This window comes from Perna viridis, chromosome 3, assembly GCF_037379345.1.
Source record: "Perna viridis isolate PV_CMFRI_1.1 ecotype Kerala chromosome 3, ASM3737934v1, whole genome shotgun sequence".
NCBI classification, from domain to species: Eukaryota; Metazoa; Mollusca; class Bivalvia; order Mytilida; family Mytilidae; genus Perna; species Perna viridis.
In genome coordinates this window covers 41,330,137-41,355,590 of record NC_142447.1, presented here as the reverse complement: position 1 = coordinate 41,355,590, position 25,454 = coordinate 41,330,137, and the positions used below count along the sequence as shown (strand labels likewise).

Below are 25,454 nucleotides of genomic sequence, written 5' to 3'. Positions count from 1 at the left end.
ACCGGAGCTGAAAGTATAGCCCGAAACAGTTTCAACTTTAGAAACCCATGAACAACTTCCTGCACATGTTTAGTGGATATTGACCAAGTATGTTTGTTTATATTTTTAATCGATATTCAGTAAAGAAAACATTCTTTCATAATCAAGAAATTGTCATAAGAACCACTCTTTTCCATTACGATTCTAAAATAAAAGTCTCATTCAGCTTAGGGGACGACCATATAGACAGGTCAGGGAGACTGTCCTCAGTTGACGTATAATCCACCAATTGACGTTTGCAAGGATAGACCCATTGACATATAAGTCACTATTTTCTAAAAAAATAATTAAAAAAAAAACATCTTAAATTGAAAATAGAGTATTCATTTCGGGAAACCATGCTGTAGTTTGATGACATTCCTGTCATTTCAGGTTCTAGATGTTAACACATCGTGCTGCATTTAAAAGAACATTGCGTTTGTATGTTAACCTATTGCTATTTTTTATATTTCATTGACCCTAATTCCAAGTCAATGGAAATCAATAATTAATCTAGGAAAATTTTACACAGACTTGGTGACTAATAAACACGGCTAACAGATGCTAACTTAATCCACTGGATATGAGAAAAATGTCCAAATGAAACAGACTGTAGTATTTAATTCTTGAGAATATGTGTCACATGTTCAGTTTAAATATACACAAAGATGGCAGGCTCCAGACAATTTGAAGCAGTTGTCTGAGAAAAACTTGCTGTACCTAGCGAATAAGGTGGACTTTGGTATTAAAATTGATATACTTACGTAGCAATATGTGTGTACTTTCAAATATCCATGATACGGGATCCTTGGGCTACTGTTGTCGGCGCAATCAGTTCCGGTTCGAATTGAGGTCGAGTTGTAAAATTTTCCCGAATACTACATATAAGGGCATTTAATTTATACATTTAAGGGATTTGGTGGTGGTCAAAACAAAAAATATCTCCAGCGCCGAATTCCAAAAGGGATTAATCAGTAAATTGTGTGGTCAAGTGGACATGACTTTGAACTCAACAGATAAGAGCCAGGTATTGTTCAGTTGAATAGGAGCATACTGACCCTATATAAATACTTGATCATCATTATTGGAGGTCAATGGAACAGTTGAAACAACAAAAGAAATATTGTATACAGGAAGGCTCAAGAAATGCAGCAGGCTTCAACAAAAAGAATATACTTTTCAGGCTCAGTAAGGCTCATATATTATATGTTCTGAAAAGTGATACACCATTCTTAAACCAAGATTTAATTTTGAAAAAACAGTGAATTATATGTCAAATGGTCTATCCTTGTATATGTCAATTGGTGGATTATATGTAGGTCAAGATATAATATATCATTTAGTGTTTCTCCCTGACCTGTTAGATTGTTATGGGTGGGGTGAGGCCTAGCAGATTTTGAAAATAAATAATCTGTATCTGATTATGTAGGATATAAATAATCATACCAGAAAATAAATAGTCTTGACTTTGCAAATTGCAAGATAATAAATATTCTGACCTTGGCTAGTTAATTGAACATGAATATTCTGATCTCGGCTAGTAAATTGAAAATAAATATTCTGACTTGCGCAGTACTTTGAAAAAAATTTAGCTCGCTATGCTCACCATAGTTTCATAAATTAGAAAAGTTTAAATGTTTAAATAATCCATAAGTTTTATAAAACACCATAAAAGTCTCAAATGGATTCCTCTTAATCACATACCCAGGACATTGATTAAACCAACATAATGTAATTACAAACAAAGACATAAAGTAATAGATTTTTGACAAATTTTATTATAAAAACATAACATGAAACAGTTGCATTAGCTATACCTTTTAATTGAGTAATTGTTAAAAATACATTATTAAGGCTAGAAAGTGTCAATTTTTCTAACATTTTCAAAAAAAATTATGCAATAAAAAGGAATATCTGTTTTGACCTATGCAATTAAGAGGAATTTTTAACATGGTAGAGATGGGGAATATTTGGTTCTATTGCAATTAATAGAAATGTACAATAATCAGGTATGCAATTCAGTGGAATCCTCTGTACATAAATGACTTTACTGGTGTAATGTGTGGTATTGCAATTGAAGATTCCATTCATATTCATATACATATACATATACACAGATATGCAAATATGTCCCCTAAAAAGTCTCTTGCAACATTTCCCACTAAATTTGGGACATATTTCAGGTCTAGGAATGCCACCTATAGGATATAGTAGAGACTATGCCTTGTATTATAGAGAATGAATTTCATTTAACATTATTAAATAATGTCTTTAATAATAAGCATAAAAAGTAATGCATGTTTTGATATAGAACCCAAACCACATATTTTGGTAACTATGATATGCACATATAGATATTCATAGAAAAAAATTAGTCTTTTTTATGAGTATGGAAAATACATAATCTAGCCAAGGTTATGATGAAAATAAATAATCTGACTTGCACCAGGCTGGAAATAAAGTTTTTGACCTGAAAAAAATTGCCAGGCCTTCTCAAAGAATCTAATGGTCGTCCCTTAGTTACAACTGGTATGAAGTCCAATTATTAAGTGATCTTGGTAGGCTAATTTTCATTTTGCTTGGTCACCTTTCTGAATTTTTTTAAAAGCTTTAGTGAATGTCATGATTGTCTGGACATACAATAATTTCTCTAAATTTCCATCACACGAAAAGGCCTGTTTTCACAAATTTTGAAAAGTGAAGAAAAATTAGAAAACTTTGACAAACTTTTCTCTCTGGTCCATCGTTTGAAGTAATACATGTAGATCACTATGTTCAGAAGCTGTTACACTTGTGAATTCAATGTATATAATCTGTCGTTTTTATTATCTATAGGTTTGTATCATACATGTAAATTGTTGACTTAAAGTCTTATAACAAATTTCTTATTATATCATATTTTTATGTGTGCCTAAGCCCCTTATCATTCGATATTCCATCCCTTTCTGTCCCTCAGTAAACATATTAACTAATTGTTATTTGAAGTAGGGCTGAAATGATACATCTGCCTCACAATACAATGCAGTGCACATCTTGATACAAGGGTGACGATATGATACATTTAGATACGATACACAATGGCATGTTGTCCTATATGTTTTCTTCAACTTTTAATAAGAAATATTCAACAGATTTAAAAATAATGAATTTTGTTTAAGGCATTTTATTCTTAGAGTCTGTAACAAAGATTAATGAATTTTTCCTCACAAGACATGTCCTATTTTACTATTTGCATAGTAATATTATCAATTGTTTGAAAAAAAGGTGTATTTTGACCTGTATCAATACCTTAATCAAATGTATTATATTGTAACAAAAAGTATTGTAAAACATTCATATCACGATGAACCATTTCATCCTTAATTTGAAACCATAAATGAGCTCACTTCCACTTTTAGGTAAACAACTATGTGCATTAACTGTGTTGAAACCATAAATGAGCTCACTTCCACTTTTAGGTAAACAACCATGTGTGTTGACCGTGTTACGACAGTCAACCTGTAAAGCCACCTTTGTAACTCAAAACACTTATTTGTTTATTCAACATTAACATACATTGGTAATGGACTATTTCAGAGACAGTTAGTTAAAACCATACTCTGATTTTCTAAAGCCACCACAAGAGAAATCCTTTTTTCTAACCATTTAACATTTTAGAATATTCAAAACTTTCAATACATATTTTACTCAAAATGTACAGTTCTACAAAATTATTGTGCATGTGTATGTGCATTTATTCAAATAGAAGTTAAAGTTGCATACAAACCATGACATTATCTAATTTTCATTGTCGCATTCTTCACATTTTACCATATATAAAATTTCTTGTTTTTTACATCCTTGCAGCATTGACAAAAAATTAGGGTGTCAAATGATTAGAATCAAAACAGTATATAAATGTAAAGTAAAGTTTAATTTGTTCTAATTGTGACCTGATCATTCCATATGAAATAGATTTCCCATTTGTCTGACCGAAACCTTTTTAGTTCACTTGGCCTTAAGGCCATGTGAGCTATTGTCATCACTTTTCGTCCTTGTCTGTCATTGTCTTCTGTCTCTTCTGCTCTGAAACTGCTCAACCAATTGGAATGAAACTTTGCTTGGTTGTTTCTAAGGGTATCCTGTACAAACTGATTGTTTAATATTTTTGAAATGTTAAAAAATATGTCTGCTGTTACTAAAAATAGAACAAATAGTCAAGATACAGATTTTACAAATACAAAATGTTAACTCAAAAACACCTGAATTTATCAAACTTCTGGCAGGAGGTAATATTGTTCACCAATAGAAGACTTACCTATGCTGAAATTTTCAAAATGATTTGTTACCTTATGTAGGAGTTATGGCCTCTGAAACAGATTTTTTTATTGTTTTCCATATGTACAACTTTGAAAATCTTTTCCTCTGAACCCATGCAACAGAATTTTATCAAAGTTGGCATAATTGATCCCAACTGTATCCTGCACAAATTGATTGTTTAAAATTATTCATTGGTTGAAAAACATGGTGGTCATTACTAAAAATTGAACATAAGGGTAAAAAAAAAACAGTTTTTTGTCAATAACATAAAAACATTTAAAATTTTTTTTTTTTTTGAAGCCATAAGTTAATTTTTGCTTCTACATGATTGATTAAAGCTCTTGATAGCCTTTGACAGTTATATCAATATTGTTATTTTTAATGTCATTTGCTTTTGTAGTCATGGTTGTATTTACTTGTGCCGAATGTAATGAATCTCTGAAGAAAAACCAAGTAGAAAAACATTACCAGACCCGATGTCGCAACTGCAATGTGTTGTCATGTGTTGATTGCGGGAAGGACTTCTGGTATGTTAAAAAACTTTATATATTAATGGACATAAAAGTCTTACACTTAAATATGATGAAAATGCATTAATGGAATTACACATGATGAACATGTGTACCTGTATATGTGAAATAATCAGATTTCTTGTATCATTTAGTTTATTTTTGTTTTGATATCTCCCTAGGAACTTTTTTTCATTTGTGATGTACTAATTTTTGTTTTCCCACTTACTGTAAACTTAAAACCTTTCAATTCTAATGTTTATGATTATTTCTAATGAATTATTGATAATATAACAATTTACAGTATAAAAGCTTATAATTGTTTTATCTTTTTGGTAGACTTGTTTCTCACTCTTTATCAAAGAAGGAACTAATTTATTTTCATATTAACGATCTTGTAGGGGAGATGATTATAAAGAACACATCAAATGCATCAGTGAAGAAGAAAAATATTCAGGGAAAAATTACAAACCTAAACCTAATGCTAACAAAGGGGAGGTCAAACAAGAACAATGGTTTCAGGTAAAGTCTTTTTCTTTATACATGTAGGCATAGTTCTGGAATTGGTCTCCATTCAACTACCTTTTGCTGTTTTTTTTTTACTGTTTGGTAGTCTCTTTGAAACATTTCCCATTTCCACATTATTAATGACATCATACAATTTATATTGTTTGTTAAAACTTCTTTTGTTCTGGATTGAATACCATCTTAAAAAAATCCAATGCAGTGTACTGCATTATTTTTTTCTGCATTTCTGTTCGTTCAGCAGCACGTACTGTAAACTGAAAATCTTCCCACTCGTATGTTTTTTTTTATAGTTATAAATATTTCTATCGATGCATAAGAAATATATTTTTATAAAATTTTGTAACTAAGCATATGAAAATAGTAAAATTAATTATATTTGGAGTGTTTAAAAATTTGCTTAAAGTGCTTGATAAATTACATGCCTATGTGGGATCTTTCAAATCTGTTCAAAGTTTTGATTTTTCTACACTTTACACCACATAGTCGTATAAAACAAAAAATATGGCTTGAATAAATAAAGACTCTTCCAAACAACATTTGGTAGAAAAATTTAATTTAATAACACCTCTAGATATTTGGATGATATTTTGGCTCTAAACAATGACTTCAATATTTATGCAAAAGATATATATCCTGCAGAACAATCTTTGACTAAAGCAAATATTGATAAAAAAGAATTTTGTTTCCTGGTATATGTATTCATATCAATAATGGTAAACTTAATACTAAAATTTATGATAAAAGGGATGAATTTTCATTCCCTTTTGTCAACTATCAGTTTTTAGATGGTGACGTCACAATCATATGGTGTTTACATATTACAATATGTTTGATTTGCTAGTATTTGTAATTATGTTTTTTTTATTTTAACTAAAGAAATCTTTATATGACCTAGAAATTACTACATCAAGGTTTTTGGTATCGCAACCTTGTAAAAACATTCACAAAATTTTTCAACCAATACAAGGCACTCATTCTCAGAATTGAAATACAAGTGTACTTGTAAACGAGTAATCAAGGGAACCAAGATCATAGCGGCAATCAAAAGAATGTAATCCAGGGACAAAGACCAGACATGGAAAACAGACATACACAACAAAGAACATAAAGTAACTAAAATCATACATACAAAGTAACAAAAGCAAATGAGCAACTCGGACTACACTAAAAACTGGGAGCATGGACCAGGTGCACCGATAGGGTAAGCATCCTCTGTTTTTCTAGAAACACCCACCGTGCTGCTCATAAAAAGTCAAGTCCGGGGTAGACAAACGAGGGAAGGAAAACTATAACCCGTTGAGTAAATCAGTTTTCATGGTGCAGATGGATACATCATAACGATCCACAAGTTCATGATGACGACCATAAAACTTCTGTAGTGATGACTTCAATCTTGTAGCAACATAACCCTGTTCCAGAAGCCTATTTGTAAGAGTTCTAGCGTGATACAAAAAGTCTGCCTAGTTTCGGCAAGCTCTGGCATAACGTATAAGTTGTGATATGAACACTCCATACGCAGGAGCCGAAGGGATGTTGTCACAGATGAAAGGAAAGTTGACAATTCTGAATGAAAAGTCATCACGTTTGTCGTAAAGTTTGGTCAAACGTGTAGGTATCACACTCACTATATTTTACGTTAATATTATACACAAAGCATAGAAAGCTCAATACTCACAATATAAGTTAACTTAACCGTTGAATAGGCTCATTTGAAAGGGATATATTTATGATATTGTTGTCAAATCATTAAAGATAGCATTCTTTGGCATTAACATTGATTCTCTCATAGGGTCTTTACACAGAAATTAAAAAACTATATTTTAAAGCAGTTTTCAGCTCACACTGGTTGCGTCCTTATTGTATGACTTATGATGTGCTGTGTTTCTCAACTCCACATGATAAGAATGGGATTGATATAATATACAATTAGGACATAACTTTTTATAGGTTTAAACTGGTCTGGAGATGGCATGTCAGTTAACTGCTAGTAGTCCTTTGTACATTTGTGTAATATATAATCAGTTTCTTCGTTTCTGTTTGAACAAGTGACTCCGACCTTTTTGAACTGATTTTTAGGTATGTTTAATTGTGTTACATTTTTTTACAGTACTTTAACCATGCTGCATTTTTTTGTGCCTGTCCTGAGTCAAGTTTTCTGGCCTCTGTATTTGTTGTTTGGTTTGCACTTTAAGTTTATTTTTATGTTTTTGGGAGTTTATAGGAACAACTCATTTGCTGTACCTGTGTAAAATGTTGTTTTGGGGATAGCTGCAACCTGCCTGGTGGTTTGAGGGTTTCCTTGTCATTCACTGAAGACCAATGGCTGGCCTTGAGCAGTTAATTTTCATCCCATTATTTTGTTTCTACTCAGCAGATTTTTTATTTGTACATGGGAAATTTATTTTTATAACCTTGAATAATTGTAAACCATCTTGTATATTGATTTTCACTGAACTCATACTTGCTGTAAGATTACTGAGAAACAATAAAATGAGTGGATATATCCTTAATAGGATATCATTTTATTTGTTTGACTGGATGGAAATTATTTTCATTACTTATCTGGATTTATTTTTATTTATTTATTTTTAATTATGTTCATAAATAACTCTCATGTAAACTCATGGAATCATTGTCCTAAAATAGATTTTAACTAACTTGGTTCAATAATTAATACAATAAAAATTAGTTTAAAGGTCACAAGGTCAACATTTTACTCCTTAACATCTTTGTTAACACTCATTTATTAACATATTTGAATGGCTTTAAAAATGATTCAAAGTTTATCCTTACCAACCAATAGATCTTCTTAATTGCAGGGTCTGTCTTGTGTACATGAAAAGGGAAAGAGAATGCAAGATTTTGTGTTTTACTTTAGGGATGAGATTTAAAAGGGTAAAGGAAACCCCTCCAGAAAATATGCCATCCAATTAATCTTTTTTATTGTAGAAAGTGCAGACTGCAATAGATAATTGCAAAGCCAACTTCAAGCTTAAAGGATTGCTTGAGAGGATGAAAGACTATCCTAACATTCCAAGGAAAAAAGCTAAATTTGAGGTACACAAATATTCACTGTAAATGGACAACTTTCTTTATTATGAATTGCAATGTAGTTTCCAAAATTAACTTCCCTTTGCAGAGATAATCATCAACAGAAACTTAAGATAAGTATGTACAAGTTATACTTTCTACCAATAAAGGTAGTTAAAAATAAAAATATGACAAACTTAAACAGGTTTTTATTGACTAGCTCAGTGTCCCCTTTGGTGGCAGATTTTCATTTTTTCTGTACCAATAAAGCATGAATTATCACTAAAATAATACATATTTGTAAGAAAACCTCAAAGTTATTTCATTAATTGTCAATGTGCCTGTGAAACTTAAATGTCAAGGTCAAATTATGACATAGGAAGAGAATACCATACATTCCTAATACTGATATGATTTGAATTCCCTTCAAACAGAATTTTGTGAGCAACAGTATGAATGTACGTGATAAAAGATTAGTAGCAGATGCATGGGAGGTACTACTGGAAAATACAACATTTGAAAATAAGGTAAAATAATAGTTCTATGGCATAGGTGTTTACAGTCCTTGCTTAAGAGTCTTATTCACTTGATCTGTGCAATTATTGTGAGCAAAACTTTTACATTGAACCTAGTGAGAACCATCTAAAATCAGCTTTATAATGAAAGCAGTTTCAACATATTTTTCAACTTAAAACAATGAACAGTCCCAAATTACATTTTATTTTCAAAATTTTGCATCAATCTCTATTTTTTCTCTATATGGTAAATAATTATATCAGCAAAAAATTCTGATTTAAATGTCCTTTAAATTCATGGTGAATTTATGATGAATAGACCCATTTTGTTCACCATAATTAAGGTACCAGAAAAGACTGACTCTAAAGAGGTAAATGAAACGGACCAAAAGAAAGAAGAAGATAGTGTAAATGAATCAATTGGTGACAAAGAAGAGCTGAAAAAACTTTCAAAACAGGAAAGAAAAGCTGAAAGAAAAAGAGTTAAAAACAATGACATTGGTGAGAAAAATGAGTGCAATGGTGTTAGTGCTTCTAATGGTGAAAAACAATCGAAAAGTAAGAAAGTGAAGAAAAGGAAAAGGCAGGATTCTGATGAAGAAAATGAAGGTATACAATCCAAGAAGCAACACATTGGAGAAATGGAATCAGGTATTTGATTATTTATAAAACAATAATAAATTAAAAATTCCATCATGTATCAAGAGCATAGTTATAATAATAATATTGTTTATTATAGTGTCTTATATTTACAGAAGTATTAAGTTCATAAAGAATTACAACGAAATTATGATAATAGGATTATTAAAGATACCTGGCCAAATTTTACCTATGAGACATTGTTAACATGAAAATACAAATTCATTTGACCAAGAATGAAAAGTTCAGGGCTGGTTCATGCACATTTTAACATTCAATTTAAAAAAAACGACATTTAGCGGAAAAAAGTCTTACTAAGCAGAGGATATAAATGATTGAAAATTATGTCACTTTTTAAAAATAGAAGTCAAGTAGTAAGTTCTGTTGTTGGTAGGATGTCACGTAGAATTGGAGATGGTGATTAATAACATGCTTTTTTTTTTGTTAAAAATTTAAGGATGTGCAATTGAAGGAAAAGGAAAAATTTATCTGAAGTATACAGTTTTTTTTCACACACATGCACACAAATTCAGTTGTTGTATGTATTAATGAACACTGCATATTCTGATCCAAAAGAAAACTTTAAAAGTTTGGTATGAATCAAAACCGGTATTAATCATAATTTTCAAGACAAATGATAAAATATAGCATGATGTTATTAAGGACAGAGACAGATTAAATTTTAGCTTTTAATTTTTTGTTGATGCCACCATGTTTTTCTTAACTTGCAACTACAGTATGTGTAATTGCATTTTCACATTTTGTGAAATAGACCATAGAGAGGAAACTTTTTGCTGCTGAAAGGCTTTCAAATTACTAAGGAGATAACAGCCTAAAGAGAGATCAACTTCTGGTTATGTAGGAAATAAAAGTGGCTGGAAAGTTTTGTTGTGCATCTCAAATGATAAAATCTTACTACACTGCCCTTGATCTGTGCATTAAAGTTAGTCTGAAGTGCTATTTCATTTCAGTGACAAAATAATCAGTAAAATGTCTTAAATGTATCATTCTTGCTGTAGGAATATCTCGTTTTAACAAGGAACTGTGCTTAAAGATCTGACTGTTTGTGTGGTTCTTGTACATAAGGGCCTGCTAGATTAATGATATTTTCTACCGTGTTGTCTTCAAATTGTTCCTGAACTTCATTAGACCACAATTAAGCTATCTTGAGATTAATTTAAATTAATAATTTGATTTAGCTCTAAATTCAACTGTGGAAGATGAAGACGAAGATGATAACAGTAAAAGAGTAAAATTCAACTGGGAGGACACAATTGCAACGGTTTTAAAGAGTAAAGGAGAAATTTCTCTCAAAAAGCTGAAAAAGAAGGTAACTTTATTTATTATTAAAAATGCTGTATTTACTTGAACTTTAAAGTAGACATGACACAAAAAGTTATTTTTTTCAATTTTTGGTTTATTTGATTTATTACACCTAATATATATCATAAAAACACCCCTTGTAGTCACTTACGTCGTTTTATTGAAGATAAGTTGATTCAAAATCGACGTTGACCCAAGCCATACAAATTTCAATTAGCCATGTGGTCACGTGAGCGTGCTACGTCATTGGTTCTCAATTCATAGATTGAGTGGTTGAAATGCGTAGGGTTGCTGCACTTTTTACCTGATTTCTTCAACTGAGAGTGAAAATATTGAAAATATTCAAGAAAAAAATGATAAACAGTGACAGAAATATATAACTATTACATATATGAAGACTAGAATCCACAGAGAGACGACACCACTTCTTTTCGAAGATTACATAGAAATATTTCATTATGTTCTGTCATGTTCGATTGAACTTTTTACATGAAGTAAATCAAATTCACATTCTAAGATTTAAACTGTTCTGATCTCGATCTTCAATGAAAATATTGATTTCAACCCTTTTTAAGGAACGCTACTCCTGACAAGTGTACCAGTAGCCCGCAAGTACATCTATAGGATAATGCAAACATGTTTATTTTTTATTGGTTTTTGACAATTTTATTTTAGAACCCATAATGGGTTCGTGCTGAAGCTTCCTCTTGTTTTAAATTATTGGCTAAAATTATATATTTTAACTGACCTATAAAAAAAATATTGTTCATACCAGAAAAGCTCCCTTAAACTCACTTAGGGTCACCAACTATACATTAGTATAGCCACCAAATGTTCATATTCATAGTTTTGGGAGACACATTACTTCAGAAGGTAGAACTAAGGTTAGGGACATAACTCTTAAAAATCGTTTGAATGTTTGTATTCAGCATTGTACATTAATCTTATGCAAGCATCAAAGTAACTTGGACTGATTTTGTTCTGTTTCAAATGAAAGTTTGATAGGCTTTGGTGAAAAAATTGAATATGATACAAACATATCACTGATTTCAAGAGCTATGTCCCTTATCCTAGGTCTACCTCCTTAAGCTTTTGTTTGATAGATAATTTGTTTATCTTTTTAACATTGCCATTAATTGATTTTCTTTCAGGTTTTATGTGAATACCAAGCACAAGGATGTAAAGCTAAATCTGAAGAGAAACTCATTGCAAAACTGAATAAGAAAATTACAAAAAATCCTAGATTTGTTGTGAAAAAGGAAAAAGTGAAGTTGAAGGTATCAAAATAAATAAAAAAATAATGATATTTTTATGCAGTTGAAGTTATTGGTTTGTGTTAATTATTCAATCACTTATATTATAAAATCAGATATTATCTGTTACCCGCACTGTAGGGAGTGTTTTGAGATGTACAGTGTAGGATGAGGTTACATGTTCCTGTCTTGTCGGTTGTCATATATTGCCAGTCAAAACAAGGTCATTGAGGACATCACAGACATTTTGTGAGTTTGCAATGTTACATCACAGTTACGATTATGGGAAATGATGGAGGTATTCTCCCTGCCCATACATGTAGGTAGATTTCCTATAATTTATGGTATTTTTCGGTGAAAATAAATACTTACAACCATCTCTAATGATATTCTTGAGATTTCTTACACTTGTTAGGAAAATTTATCATCTTTTCTGCTGGACTTCATTTGTGCAAAAATTCCAGATCTTCAATAGTGATTTTTGTAAGAACCTGTCAGTGTTTTGAATTTAGCATACTTGGTTTGACTCAGCAATAACAAAATAATTATGACCAGAAATATTAATTCATATTGAATTCAAGTTTCAAGTTTTATTAAATACTCTCGGACAGAAATTACCATGTAACAAGAAGCAGATAACACATTTACAATACAACAATGACTGACAAGGTAAACATTCATACAAATAAATAGTAAACTACTATACAAGTAAACAATAACTTGACCAGCATAATCATGGTCGACAACTCAATAACTTTTCATGATCAGGAAGCATGTGCTATCAAAAAAATAATAACATCTGAGTACAGATACTTTATATATATGTACAGTTGGATTTAACATGTTACAAGTGACTGTTGGAATCATATTATTCTCGAATGTAAGATATATTAATTTCATGAGATGTTTGACAAACGCTGCCAAATTTTTTAGCTCTGGTATATTGCAAAACGACAACATACCATACATTTATTCTTTCAATGGTCTGTTCATACAATATGCAGGAATATACTTATCACAGATAGCAGTAACTTTTGCTCATTTACACGAAAACAAAAATAATGTAATTCATCACCAACTACCATTTCTGTATTCAAATGACAAAATTGTTCATCTCGCAGTACCCACACACATTTACCTGTTTCTACTGGTATTTTTATGTTCATATATAATTCATTAAACCTATACAATGAATATATGTGATAGGGTCAAATTAAATACAAGCAAATACTGTAGGTATTACACAGCAATATGCTTCTTGTTTTCAGGACTAAAGTTTATTTGTTCTCCAGAAATTATTTTATATACACTGTGTATTTTTTGAAACTATTCTTCTTGAACTGAAAGTACTGACACACTCAACTATCAGCATTATTTATTAAATACAATAATTAAGAACTATAAAGCACAAACACACTCAACAGCCTCCTCCCACTTTGACAGTAAAAAAAAAACTTACCAAAAAAAAAAAAAACAGAACAATTAATAAATTTCAATAAAATATCTCTTCTAATGATGATAATTAATGTACACAGATTAAAGCACTTGCTGCTATAATGATTTGATTCAATTTTAAGAAATGAAACAAAGTTTTATTTGTGAACTTGATACATTAAAACTAAACCAATTGTGTACATTGCAAGAGGTAGAAATATTTAGCTGTAATACAAGCACTGTATTTTGATTTTAATTGTAGTTAAAATGATGACTAATAAACTGTTGGTAATATTAATACAATGATTGCTCCTGAAACTTGCTGAACAATCATTCATCTCAGTGATTCTTGTTTTTTTGTAATCACCACAGATATTTTATTTACATTTCCTCAGCTGGTAACAATTAGTTAAAAAAAACTGACGTAGTTACATAAAATATGCATTGAGGGAGGGAATATCTATTCAATGTATCAAGTCTTTCTTTGTTAATATACAATGGACTAGTTCATTCGTATCTACATTATAGTGAATTGTAAAACACAAAAAATACTTTGGTTCACAGAAATATATATGTTGTTACAAATAACATATTTACTTAAAATGTCCTATGACTGGGAATAAATATATTTAAAATTGCTGCCTTCACTGCATATTTAAAAAAAAAATTCACATCTACTCTCACTTAATAAAAATTCAAATAAAAGCATTCTCTCTCTTGATTATATATGTGACTTGAATTGGCTTAAATACAAAAATTTCAAAAAAGGACCAAAAACAAAAAGGTGAATTTTTTGGCCCCTTATACCTCAAAAAACTGCAAGAGATGTTTGAATTATAAATGGAAAATGCTGGCAGGGAATTTCATAAGGAATAAAAAAAAAAAATAATTAAAATGGTCCAAAATTTTAAAAGTTAATTTTTTAGTTGGTGCCCCTTATAACTCAAAAACTGTAGAAGATATCTGAATAACACAGGTAGGGATTTTCATAAGGAATCTAATGAAAAAGAACTATTCAAATATAAGAACTAGTGCTTAAACATAATTATTCTGTTTGTTGTCAATAAGCATTACACTTTACTACTAATTTTGTCTGATGCTCTTGTTTATTGTATATAGTCTATTGTCACACATTATGCCTGTGTATGTGTTTACCATCTGTGTTCACCATTATTATAGTTCATAAAATCTCAGAAATATCCAGCTCTTAGGTGGATCTTGCCTGTTTGTTATTTCACTAGCTAGTTTTCTCAAGACAGTCTTCTCATTTGTCTGACATTTTTATAGTCGTGTACTGCAAAAGAGTTGTTGAAGGTAACATTTAGAAAAAAATATGTTATCCAATCCATTTGATTTAGATCAATAAAATATTTGAAATTAAAAAAATAATTGTTAATGGTATTGCAGTCCTGTGTATGTGCACACATATATGTGTCTGTGTGTGGTTTTGTTTGTTTAATTAAAAAATCAACAGCATGATATGGCCAAGAGAAAGTTCGACCTCCAAACTGAAAGTTTCAGGGGAACATAGGTTTGTACTCTGTTAATTGTCTGTCTGTAAGACCAGCAAGTAATTTATTTTCACTTTTTTTGTTGTGTGTGCAGTTATTCTTTTGATGATTGGTACATTGCATTACCATTGGCATGTTACACATGAATTTTCAATTTTGTTCTGGTTCATTGATTTAGAAAATAATCACTTATTCTCGCCTGAAATATTGCTGCTCGGGCGTTGAATCCCAATAATCAACCAATCAAACAATCAATCAATCAATTTTCCAACACTTTTTTTTTTTAAGTTTGATATTTTGTACATTGCTTTACCATGACATATTACAAGTCAAATCTGTGTTGTGTTCAAGTCTGTTCATTTTTATAAACACCTGCTTTTTTAGATTTATTATGGTAAAGAGTAATCAAGGGAACCAAGGTTATAGCGGTAATCAAAAGAATGTAATCCAGGGACGAAGACCAGACATGGAAAACAGACATACATAACAAACATCATAAAGTAACTAAAATGATACATACAAAGTAACAAAAGAAAAAGAAAAAAATGTGATTGTCAGTTCATTGTTTACATTTGGCACAATTACTTTTCATGAATTAATTTATTAGTCAGAAACATATGTTTTTCTTGGTTGTCCTAAACAAAAGATATACAATAACTCAAAAATGTTGCCACCAATTTATTTGAAACTTTGGTGAATTGTTTCTATCTATTGATATGAGCTTTGTTTCAAGTTTGAGTTATTGGACTTTATTCATACAAAATATGGTTATTTTCTCTTTTCTGACTTAATCTGCAAAGGAAACTTTGACAAACAGACAGACAGACTTATTTCTGTTTACAGACTATACCTCAAAATTGTTTCAATTGAATGCTGTGACATTTCAAATTGTATATTTCTTTTGATTAAGGCGTTTGATTTTTATTTTTCATATCCTCCAAATAAACTAAATTTTGGAATCTATGGAAATCACATTGTCCATCCATCTGTATGTCTGCCCATGCATTCTTTTATAAGTCTTAATGCAAGTATGTTATGTTCTTTGGCCACTTTGATTCTGATCCTGTGTCAAACATTTAATCACAATCAAAATCTTAGAATTGTATTGAGATCAAGCTTGAATTATGTGTCTTTATTTTTCCAATCTAGTCAGGGTTCAACCTCTGGAGTGTATAAAGCTGTGCACTGCAAAGCATTTTATTGACCAATTTATAGTCCTTTAGCTTGTATATGTTGATAAAACATTCAGTGGACCAGTCTTTTTTAACATTCATTAAGATATTGACTTTATACATGTATTTGTATGTCGGCTGGCTATTTCTAGATAAATAATGTTAAAGTTCACTTTTTTTTCCAATCAGATAATTTTGGCTGAGTAATGACCCCGAAAATTTTATGTTGGACTATTGTAGAGAACTATATATTTCCAATTATAGTACTCAGAAAAATTTTAATTCCCTAGACATTAGGGTTGACACTGGTAGTTTATTTTTCTCACAATTATGTTTGTAAAGTATTTTTTTTAATTTACACATTAGAGTAAGTTAAGTTCCATACCAACAACATCTGGAAGCTTCTGAGAATTTCTTTCACTTCTACCTGGTCTGATAACTTCAGCATATACCACCTGAGCAGTTGGTGCTGGAGGTGTTTCTACAGGAGTGTCTGAAAGAGAAGTTGTTTTACAGGCTTGTCCTAAGAAACTTTTCTATTTAAGTAGAATCAAGTGGTTTCAAATGCCTTATAATTATTATTTAACTCATAGTAGATAGCTTGTAATACCATGCAACCTGCATGGCTCAGAACTATCATACAATGGGAAGATCAGGTTTTAGTTTATTATTTCTTTTACCCGAAAAATTACAGAGAGTTAGGTGAACATATTGCACTTTTCCTATAATAACAATAGAACTTAAGGAAGTAGACCTAGGGTAAGGGACACAACTCTTAAAAATCATTGGAATGTTTGTATTCAGCATTTTACATCAATCTTATATAGGCATCTAATTCACTTGGATTAATTTTATTCTGCTTCAAACGAAGGCTTGAGAGGCTTTGGTAAAATTTAATATGATACAAACATATAACTGAGTTATGTCCCATACCCTAGGTCAACCTCCTGAATATTGATTAAGAATGATGGTTGAGATTCATAGAGAAAGAGTAATCAAGGGAACCAAGGTTATAGCGGTAATCAAAAGAATGTAATCCAGGGACAAAGACCAGGATTAATACCAAATAATCAGGGTTTTTATACGCCCATCTCAGAAAGGTTGTATTATAGTATTCAAATATCGATCGACCCTTCCTAAACTTGTTGAACCACAACTTGAGAATGTCAGAGAGTAATCAAGGGAACCAAGGTTATAGTGGTAATCAAAAGAATGTAATCCAGGGACAAAGACCAGACATGGAAAACAGACATACACGACAAAGAACATAAAGTAAATAAAATCATACATGCAAAGTAACAAAAGCAAATGAGCAACTCGGACGCCACTAAACATTGGGAGCATGGACCAGGTGCACCAGTAGGGTAAGCGTCCTCTGCTTTTCTAGAAACAACTGCTGAGCTGCTCATAAAAAGTCAAGTCCGGGGTAGACAAACTAGGAAAGGAAAACTATGACCCATTGAATAAATCAGTTTTCATGGTGCAGATGGATACACCATAACGATCCACGTGTTCATGATGACAACCATAAAACTTCTGTAGTGATGATTTCAATCTTGTAGCAACATAACCCTGTTCCAGAAGCCTATTTGTTAGAGTTCTAGCACGATACAAAAAGTCTGTGTAGTTTCGGCAAGCTCTGGCATAACGTACGAGTTGTGATATGAACACTCCATAGGTGCTGAAGGGATGTTGCCGCAGATGAAAGGAGAGTTGACAATTCTGAATGAAAAGTCATCACGTTTGTCGTAAAGTTTGGTCAATAGTTTTCCTTTACCATGGATTTCTAAGTGTAGGTCAAGATATAAGGCTGACCTTACAGTGTCTGTAGTATCTTTTATCTCAAGTTCTTTGGGGTAGATGCGATGTATCAAATTTAAAGATTGTTTAAAGATAATACGTCATCTATATAGCGGAAACTGAAAATTTACTTTCAATTTTACACAGTTGCATGTTATAATTATGTAAATTTTTACATATTCCATCATATTCTGATTCAAGGCCCAATTTTAAACGTTTCAAACTCTAGGGAGTTGTTAAATGAGATGGTCAGAAGGCCTGTATGCTTATTATATGATTGCAATTTTTTGTTTGCAGTCTTATAATGGTAAGGCCCTATCATCAAAGTCGGTGTAGTCTATTGTTGTCATCATCAGTAGACCAAGGTGATTGTGTGATAACTTTAGTATTATTTGGTTGATCTTTTATCACAAGGTTCTAAACCACTAAAGATGGGTGGCATTGATCTTGAGGGGGGTTATGCCCCCAACCTATTCGGAATGAGGGGCAAAAACTAGCATTTCATAGAATACATTAAAAGCATTCAGACGTTTTCAATATTGTTCAACAATATTTTATACTACAAAATTCAGACTAGGATAAATTTAGGGGGTTCAGACTTATACCCTTTAGGAATAGGGGGCAAAAGGGGGCCATAAACAAACAATTGCATGATGTTCGAACAAATTCCTGTCAGTTTAACAAATGTGAAGAAATGGAGTGGTCTTGAGCTACTAAATTAAGAAAAAGAGGCTTAAAAGGGTCTGAAGCAATCATTTTCTTGACGTCTTATAATAGACAATAACTTGAAAATTAGTAAATGGATTCCTTTAATATTGTACAACATTGTGTCATGGCCCCAAAGGAGGTTTGGATTGATTTAGAAGTTGTAACTGGAACTATTTATGAATTAAGGGGCCAAAATGGGCCAGTTTGAATCTGGTCGAATTCAATATCTTTTGTGAAATGTCTAATCAACTTCAAAGCTGTATCAAGCTTTAATGGGTGCCAATACATGACACAACCGTTCAGGGTTGGCTCAAATGCAGTCAAATGGAGCTACGCCTAGCAAATTATTTTATTAGAATAGGTTTTTCTTCACATTTGATTTATTGAACATGAACACTGAGAGCATAAACCTTAAATGTGTATATAATTATAAAATAAAAATCCATTTTTAGCTCACCTGGCCAAAGGCCAAGTGAGCTTATACCATCACTTGGTGTCCGTCATCGTCGTTGTTGACAAATTTTAAAAAATCTTCTCCTCTGAAACTACTGGACTGACAGGTTTTAAACTTGGAATGATTGTTCCCTAGGGTGTTCTGCACAAAATGATTGTTGGGATTTTTGATCCATGAAAAAAACATGGCCACTGTTACTAAAAAATAGAACATTGGGGTCAAATGGCAGTTTTTTGCCAATAACTCAAAAACCGTTGCCTTTAGCAAATTTATGGCATAAGTACTATTGTTCAGCATCATGAGATGGACCTATGCTGAAATTTTCAAAACGATTGGTCAACTGATGTAAGAGTTACGGCCCCTGGGACAGTTTCTTGTTTGCATTTTTCGCATGTGCAACTTTGAAAATCTTCTCAAAATCCATTGCACAGTATTCAATGAAAGTTGACATGTATGTTCTTTAGGGTATCCCACACAAAATGACCATTGGGATTGTTGTTCATGAAAAAACATGGCCGCCATTACTAAAAATAGAAAATGGCAGTTTTTGCAAATAACTCAAATACCGTTGCCTTTACCAAATTTCTGGCATTGGGTAAAATTGTTAAGCATCATGAGAAGGACCTATGCCGAAATTTTCAAAACCATGCATTGACTAATGTAGGAGTTACGAGCCCTGAAACATTTTTTTTTCACATGTACAACTTTGAAAATTTTCTCTAAAACCATTTAAGATCATTGAATGAAAATAAGCATAATAGTTCTTTAGTGTATTGTGCTCAAAATGACTGTTGTGATTTTTAATCCATGAATAGATATGGCTGCCTATACTAAAAATGATCATAAGGCAGGTTTTTGAAAAAAAAAAATCAAAATTATTGTCTTTAGCAAAATTCTGGTTCAGGTCATGAAAATGCTATGAAAAGCATTTCCTGCATTTGACAGTTTAGTTGATTTTAACTTAGCCTGTCTCATTCCTCAAGTTTTTCAAATCAGCAAATGGTTGACAAGGTGAGCGATTCAGGTTCTCTTGAGCCTCTAGTTTTAATTTACAGCGGTTTATTTTGAATGTTGTGAAGACAGACGTTGTTTATTCCACTAATTATTTATGATACTTTGAATAAGAAGCCAAATTAATAGGTAATTTTGAACAGTGATATGTATGGTGAATAATTTAAATGTTACGCTTACCTGCTACCTCTGTAGACGGTTGGTCGTACGGGTGACGGCTTTGATTTCTAACCAGTTGTTGATAATCCAGGTGATTGCTGCCCTGAACTGATGCATATGTGTGATTTGATACAGCCACTGAGTCCTCTTCGGCGGCTATGTCTTGTCCTGTTTGTACTCTGCGGCTTAAATTTATAAAAAAAAAATAGTTTATGCAAGACAAAGTTGAATACCAGATAAAAATATGTAATGAAACTACCATTTGATTTTTAGGGCGCTAGGATCAAATTTGAAATAAAAAGGCAGGATCTATTTTCGTCCTAATACTTTTTGTATATTCATGTATTTAAAGCAGGACTTATATTTTCTTAAAAACAAAAATGCAGCATAGAAAATTTCATCCCAGCCTCCCATAAAAATCAAATTCTTGTTCCCTTATAATAATGTTACATGTATATATTCTGAAACGATGATGCCTAAATGGTTGGCCTTTTTTGGGGGGGGTAGATTGAACAAGTGCGTGCCAACAAGGGTAGAATCGATATTAAAGTTGTTAAGTCATTAATAGTGCCTACCTTTGTGATCTGTTCTTAGTCTCTGAAAAATTAAAATAATCTCATTAAATCTTCGTTTCGAATCTCGAGAAAAAAAATGTACAAAAGGCAAATCTTTACATACATACTTCTTTTTTGTTACTGGTTATTGTTATTTGTAATCGCAATTTTCATATATATATATCAATATCCAAATCAAAATTAAAGAGTGGGGTTGCAGGGATCAGAGGATAATCGGAATATAACTCGTAGTATAGTATTAAGAAATAATAAACGTGAATATATTCTTCTTCATGATAAAAATATTTTTTGTTTAGGTAACCCTAACTCTTTTTATATTTTCTGTCAGCTACGCTATTCGCTATGCCTTGTTTGTTTTGTTGGATATCACCTACATGTATGGCAGTATATCATGAGACACCACAAACAAAACTGCAGATCTTGTCTTAAACTGATCTGAGCTAACTGGGAGTGTACGTAAAGTTCCTAAATATATTCTGTCAATCATTTAGTTGAGAGAGATTTTTGGAACTTGAAAACTCAATTGTGACACCTTAATTTATAGCATATTACATGGAAGTCAAACATGAAGTGCCCCGACGGAAACTTGATTGTTTCATAACAATATTGTTCATTTTTAATTAACATTTATTGCTAATCAGGATTTTAAAAAAGTTATAAAAGGCAGAAGTTCAACAATAGAATGATTGATTGATTGATTATTGGGGTTTAACGCCCGAGCAGCAATATTTCAGCTATATGCAGGCGATGAACATGAAAGGGATGATAAAATGAACATGAAATGATGATGATGAAAAGAAAAAAGGGATGGGGCACAGGATAATAGGGTCGACAAATTTTGATTGCCACAAGAAAAAGGGAGGGATGGGTAGAGTCGGGCGCCTTTTACTACAAACTTAGCGCTGCTGCAGGCCTATTCTTTTGACACCCGGCCCTGTACGGGGCACAATAGACTGAGTGTAGTGGAGTAGGTAAAGGGGGTTGCTCCTACTATCAAATATACAACTATTCGGAGCTAGCCCCTGTGGAGAGTTTCGCGGGGGGGGGGGGAGTACTTAAACTTCCATTACTTTAGTAGATAGTGGGTCTTTGTGCACATAATGATGATTGGGGTTTTTTAATGACCTTGATTACCAATACAGGCCTCTCACGGTCGATGTTAGTGGTTAGTAGAATCAACTGGTGTTGGCGGCGGAGCCCAGCCTTCGGAATACCTGACCGAAGAACTCGGTCAGAGAATGTCCTACAAGCGGCTGGGCTGCTGTGTTGACGCTCTGGCTTACTCCCAGACCCCACGTGGGTCCGAGAGTGTTTATGCACATTTATTTTCAATATCTTTAGTATACATTACTTACTTACCTTTCACTCCAACAGAGAATAATTTCGCGATCAGTGCCAATGTGGTCATCATAAACAGCCCAGCAAGTCCAGCCACAATGTAGATGTAGATGTTTTGTTTGTCTGTTTCTCTTTTATCTTGGTCAATGTTTGGTGCTATAGATATAATCTGAACATGTTATGATGTAAATATTTTCCTGTCAATAGGTATTAATCAATAAATTGCGTGAATTATAATGCTGTGAACATGTTTCCAAGATGATGTGCTTAGTTTTTTTTCATGGACCTAGATATAAAGAAATCAAAAGAAAGGGTTGTTTTGGAAGATAGTACTTGTTTAAATGAAAACGTAGTTTCTGTTGTTTTGAAGTAATTATGGTGGGTTCAAATGTCAGTGAATAGATTCCTATAATAGCAACATCAAGCATTGTCGTTATTTGGGAACAGAAGAAATGTTCAGAATTTTTAAAATGCCCAATATAATTTTTTTTCGGTTTCTTTTTCTGAAATAGTCAACTGTTTTATCACTCAACGAAAATGTTTTCTAAAGATAAACCTTACACAAGCTACAGTCTTCGCAAAGACGAAAGGAGCAGTTTATCCTCCTAGACATTTGATTTTGTCTTAATCTTCTTAAAATAAATGTATAGTTTCCATAATGATGCCTTTGTAAAGGAGCATTTATTAGTAAGCTTGCCGAGCATTTGGTACAGTTCTCCGTCATTTCTTTTGCCCCGAACTCATAAATTGACTGTCCGGAGACAATATTTCCATTGAACATCCAAGAAACACCATAATCTTTACGCCGGCTAAGTGGCCGTTGAAGGGTGAATAAAGCCGTCATTGAACATTTTGCTGAGTTGATTCGACATTGAGAGGTAGATAAAATCTTGCACGAATCTGGGACTGAAATGAAGGACATAAGATAGTATTCAAAAGCTCGGTATGGCATGTCCGAATACTACCGGAAGCGAGAGGCCACGTTTGTACTTCTCACATCAATAATTTCAACTATAATCTTGTTTTCTAGCCAATCTGGACTGAAAACTACTCCAGCAATGATAGAGGTTGTCTGGCAAGCTATTTTCTGACTTGGTGCCATGTTGGGGTATGGAGGAACGGAATTCCAACCTCTTACATTGTAGGAGTAGACTGAAAACAAGATCATTCAAACAATAGCTCAATGATAAGTAATTACAATAAAATATCAGTGCTGTGGCTTTTTCCGTTTGATTTTTAAATCAAAGAATGAATCTTTGACCTCTGAAAAAAAATTTAAAACGATAGCGACAAATCTTAATGAACGAAATATGCCTATATATCTTGACCTACACATAGAAATCGATATTAAAGGAAAACTATTGACCAAACTTTACGACAAACGTGATGACTTTTCATTCAGAATTGTCAACTTTCCTTTCATCTGTGGCAACATCCCTTCAGCACTTGCGTATGGAGTGTTCATATCACAACTCGTACGTTATGCCAGAGCTTGCCGAAACTACACAGACTTTTTGTATCGAGCTAGAACTCCTACAAATAGGCTTCTTGAACAGGGTTATGTTGCTACAAGATTGAAGTCATCACTACAGAAGTTTTATGGTCGTCATCATGAACTCGTGGATAGTTATGGTATATCCATCTGCACCATGAGTCCGAGTTGCTCATTTGCTTTTGTTAATTTGTATGTATGATTTTAGTTACTTTATGTTCTTCGTTGTGTATGTCTGTTTTCCATGTCTGGTCTTTGCCCCAGGATATCTGTATAATTATACTTGTTAATAGTGTAACGATAATTTTTTTAGTATTTCAGATTTTGAAAACATTTAAGGATATTTTGATAAAATATTTTTAATATATGTATATTTTAAATATATATATATAAAGGTCTCAGAATGTGACGATTCTATTCGCTACACTGCTCCATCGAATCAAATTGATGCAAGGAAGAAATGTAAACGTATAGAAAGGTCTGAAAAATTCCCAACGATGTTAGAACTGTCAAATTTGCGATGCAAATTTTTGGTCGTCCCCTCCGCGGGACTCGAACTCGTACGAAGTCCAATACGACCAGCCGAGGACCAATAACTCAGTTAATATAGAAAACCTTACGCAATTATACCTTTATTGCCTAACTAGTCCAATACGTCATATTGGCCTAGGATAATATTGATCTTTACCAGGTCAATATGACCTATTGGACGGGTAAAAGCCGTATTGGACGACTGAATCCCGTATTGGATGGGTAAAAGACGCAATGGATGGCTAAAGCCCGTATTGGCGCACTTTTATTTTTTTGTTTTATTTGATTTGTTTTTTTGGTGGGGGGGGGGGGGGCTTGTATTGGCAGTTTTGATAATATTTACGCTAATTTTCGAACGTTAGTCAATATTGAACTCTATGAATAATTTTTAAATTCACCATTCTGATTACGAAGGACGTTTAATAAACACACAACAAAGTTTGCGATACAGCGTAGCATACAGCGCGCCAGTTTGCAAAATATTCAGGTTCGATGTTGGTTTAGATAGGACACCTAGATATGAATTACTAATAACACAAAACACCCACAATACTGAATAATTGAACTACTAACTACTAGTTGGCCTTTCCCAGTTTCTAAATTTTCAAGTCAAAGTTCAATTTAAAGAGCTGAGATCGAAACTGTATATATTTAAATAGTCGTTTTAATTACTTTTATGACTGAATAAAATATAACTTTCTGTTTAGAACAATACAGAACAAAATATTACCGAGTTTTTGTTAAGAACATAAAGTCAGATAGGATAATCAAGACAAGTCGACAATCATTCGTGTCTCGAATCGTGGTGGTGGGAGCACATGGGCTTGCTCCCACTATCTAATATACAGCCCCACTAGTATAATAACCTCTATAGTATGTGTTATTATACTACTGGTGCTGTATATTTGAGAGTGGGCCAAGCCCCCGTGGTTGGAACGTAGCGTTTAAATAAATACTTACGGACCCGGTCATCAGTTAGCAACACAATATCTATTAAAATCGTCAACAAGAACCAATATGTAATAATTTTATATTCCATTTATCAAATAAAGACAAAGTTTGATTCGCAGTTGCTAGACAACTTTGAATTTTCTTAATAGACTGTACACTCAACCGTATACAAGTGTGACATGGGATGATATCACCGGAAACTGA

At 32.4% G+C, this 25,454-nt stretch overlaps 2 protein-coding genes across 5 annotated transcripts; one reads left to right on the top strand and one right to left on the bottom strand.

The window, feature by feature from the left end:
- The first annotated feature begins 22 nt into the window (after positions 1-22).
- Positions 23-12,169, top strand: LOC148622288 (cell growth-regulating nucleolar protein-like). 2 transcript variants are annotated; one of them, XM_088572044.1, is made up of 8 exons: positions 23-87; positions 4,718-4,844; positions 5,228-5,348; positions 8,304-8,411; positions 8,819-8,911; positions 9,244-9,550; positions 10,738-10,868; positions 12,013-12,169. In XM_088572044.1, exons 2-8 carry the CDS (start codon positions 4,720-4,722, stop codon positions 12,148-12,150), a joined length of 1,023 nt encoding a protein of 340 aa, XP_088428170.1. In that variant the 5' UTR covers positions 23-87; positions 4,718-4,719; the 3' UTR covers positions 12,151-12,169. The 2 variants fall into 2 exon arrangements, with proteins under 2 accessions (XP_088428170.1, XP_088428169.1); XM_088572043.1 differs by lacking the exon at positions 23-87 and adding an exon at positions 1,051-1,206.
- A 520-nt stretch (positions 12,170-12,689) lies between these two features.
- LOC148622287 (uncharacterized) lies at positions 12,690-25,454 on the bottom strand. Of its 3 annotated transcripts, none has more exons than XM_088572045.1 (7): positions 25,260-25,454; positions 22,838-23,182; positions 22,298-22,432; positions 20,939-20,960; positions 20,385-20,548; positions 16,617-16,724; positions 12,690-14,842 (listed from the first exon to the last, which is right to left on the bottom strand). In XM_088572045.1, the coding sequence occupies exons 1-7, from the start codon at positions 25,336-25,338 to the stop codon at positions 14,799-14,801; spliced, it is 897 nt and encodes a 298-aa protein (XP_088428171.1). In that variant the 5' UTR covers positions 25,339-25,454; the 3' UTR covers positions 12,690-14,798. The 3 variants fall into 3 exon arrangements, with proteins under 3 accessions (XP_088428171.1, XP_088428173.1, XP_088428172.1); XM_088572046.1 differs by lacking the exon at positions 12,690-14,842 and adding an exon at positions 16,105-16,244 and having other exon boundaries at positions 25,260-25,438; XM_088572047.1 differs by lacking the exon at positions 22,838-23,182 and having other exon boundaries at positions 25,260-25,438.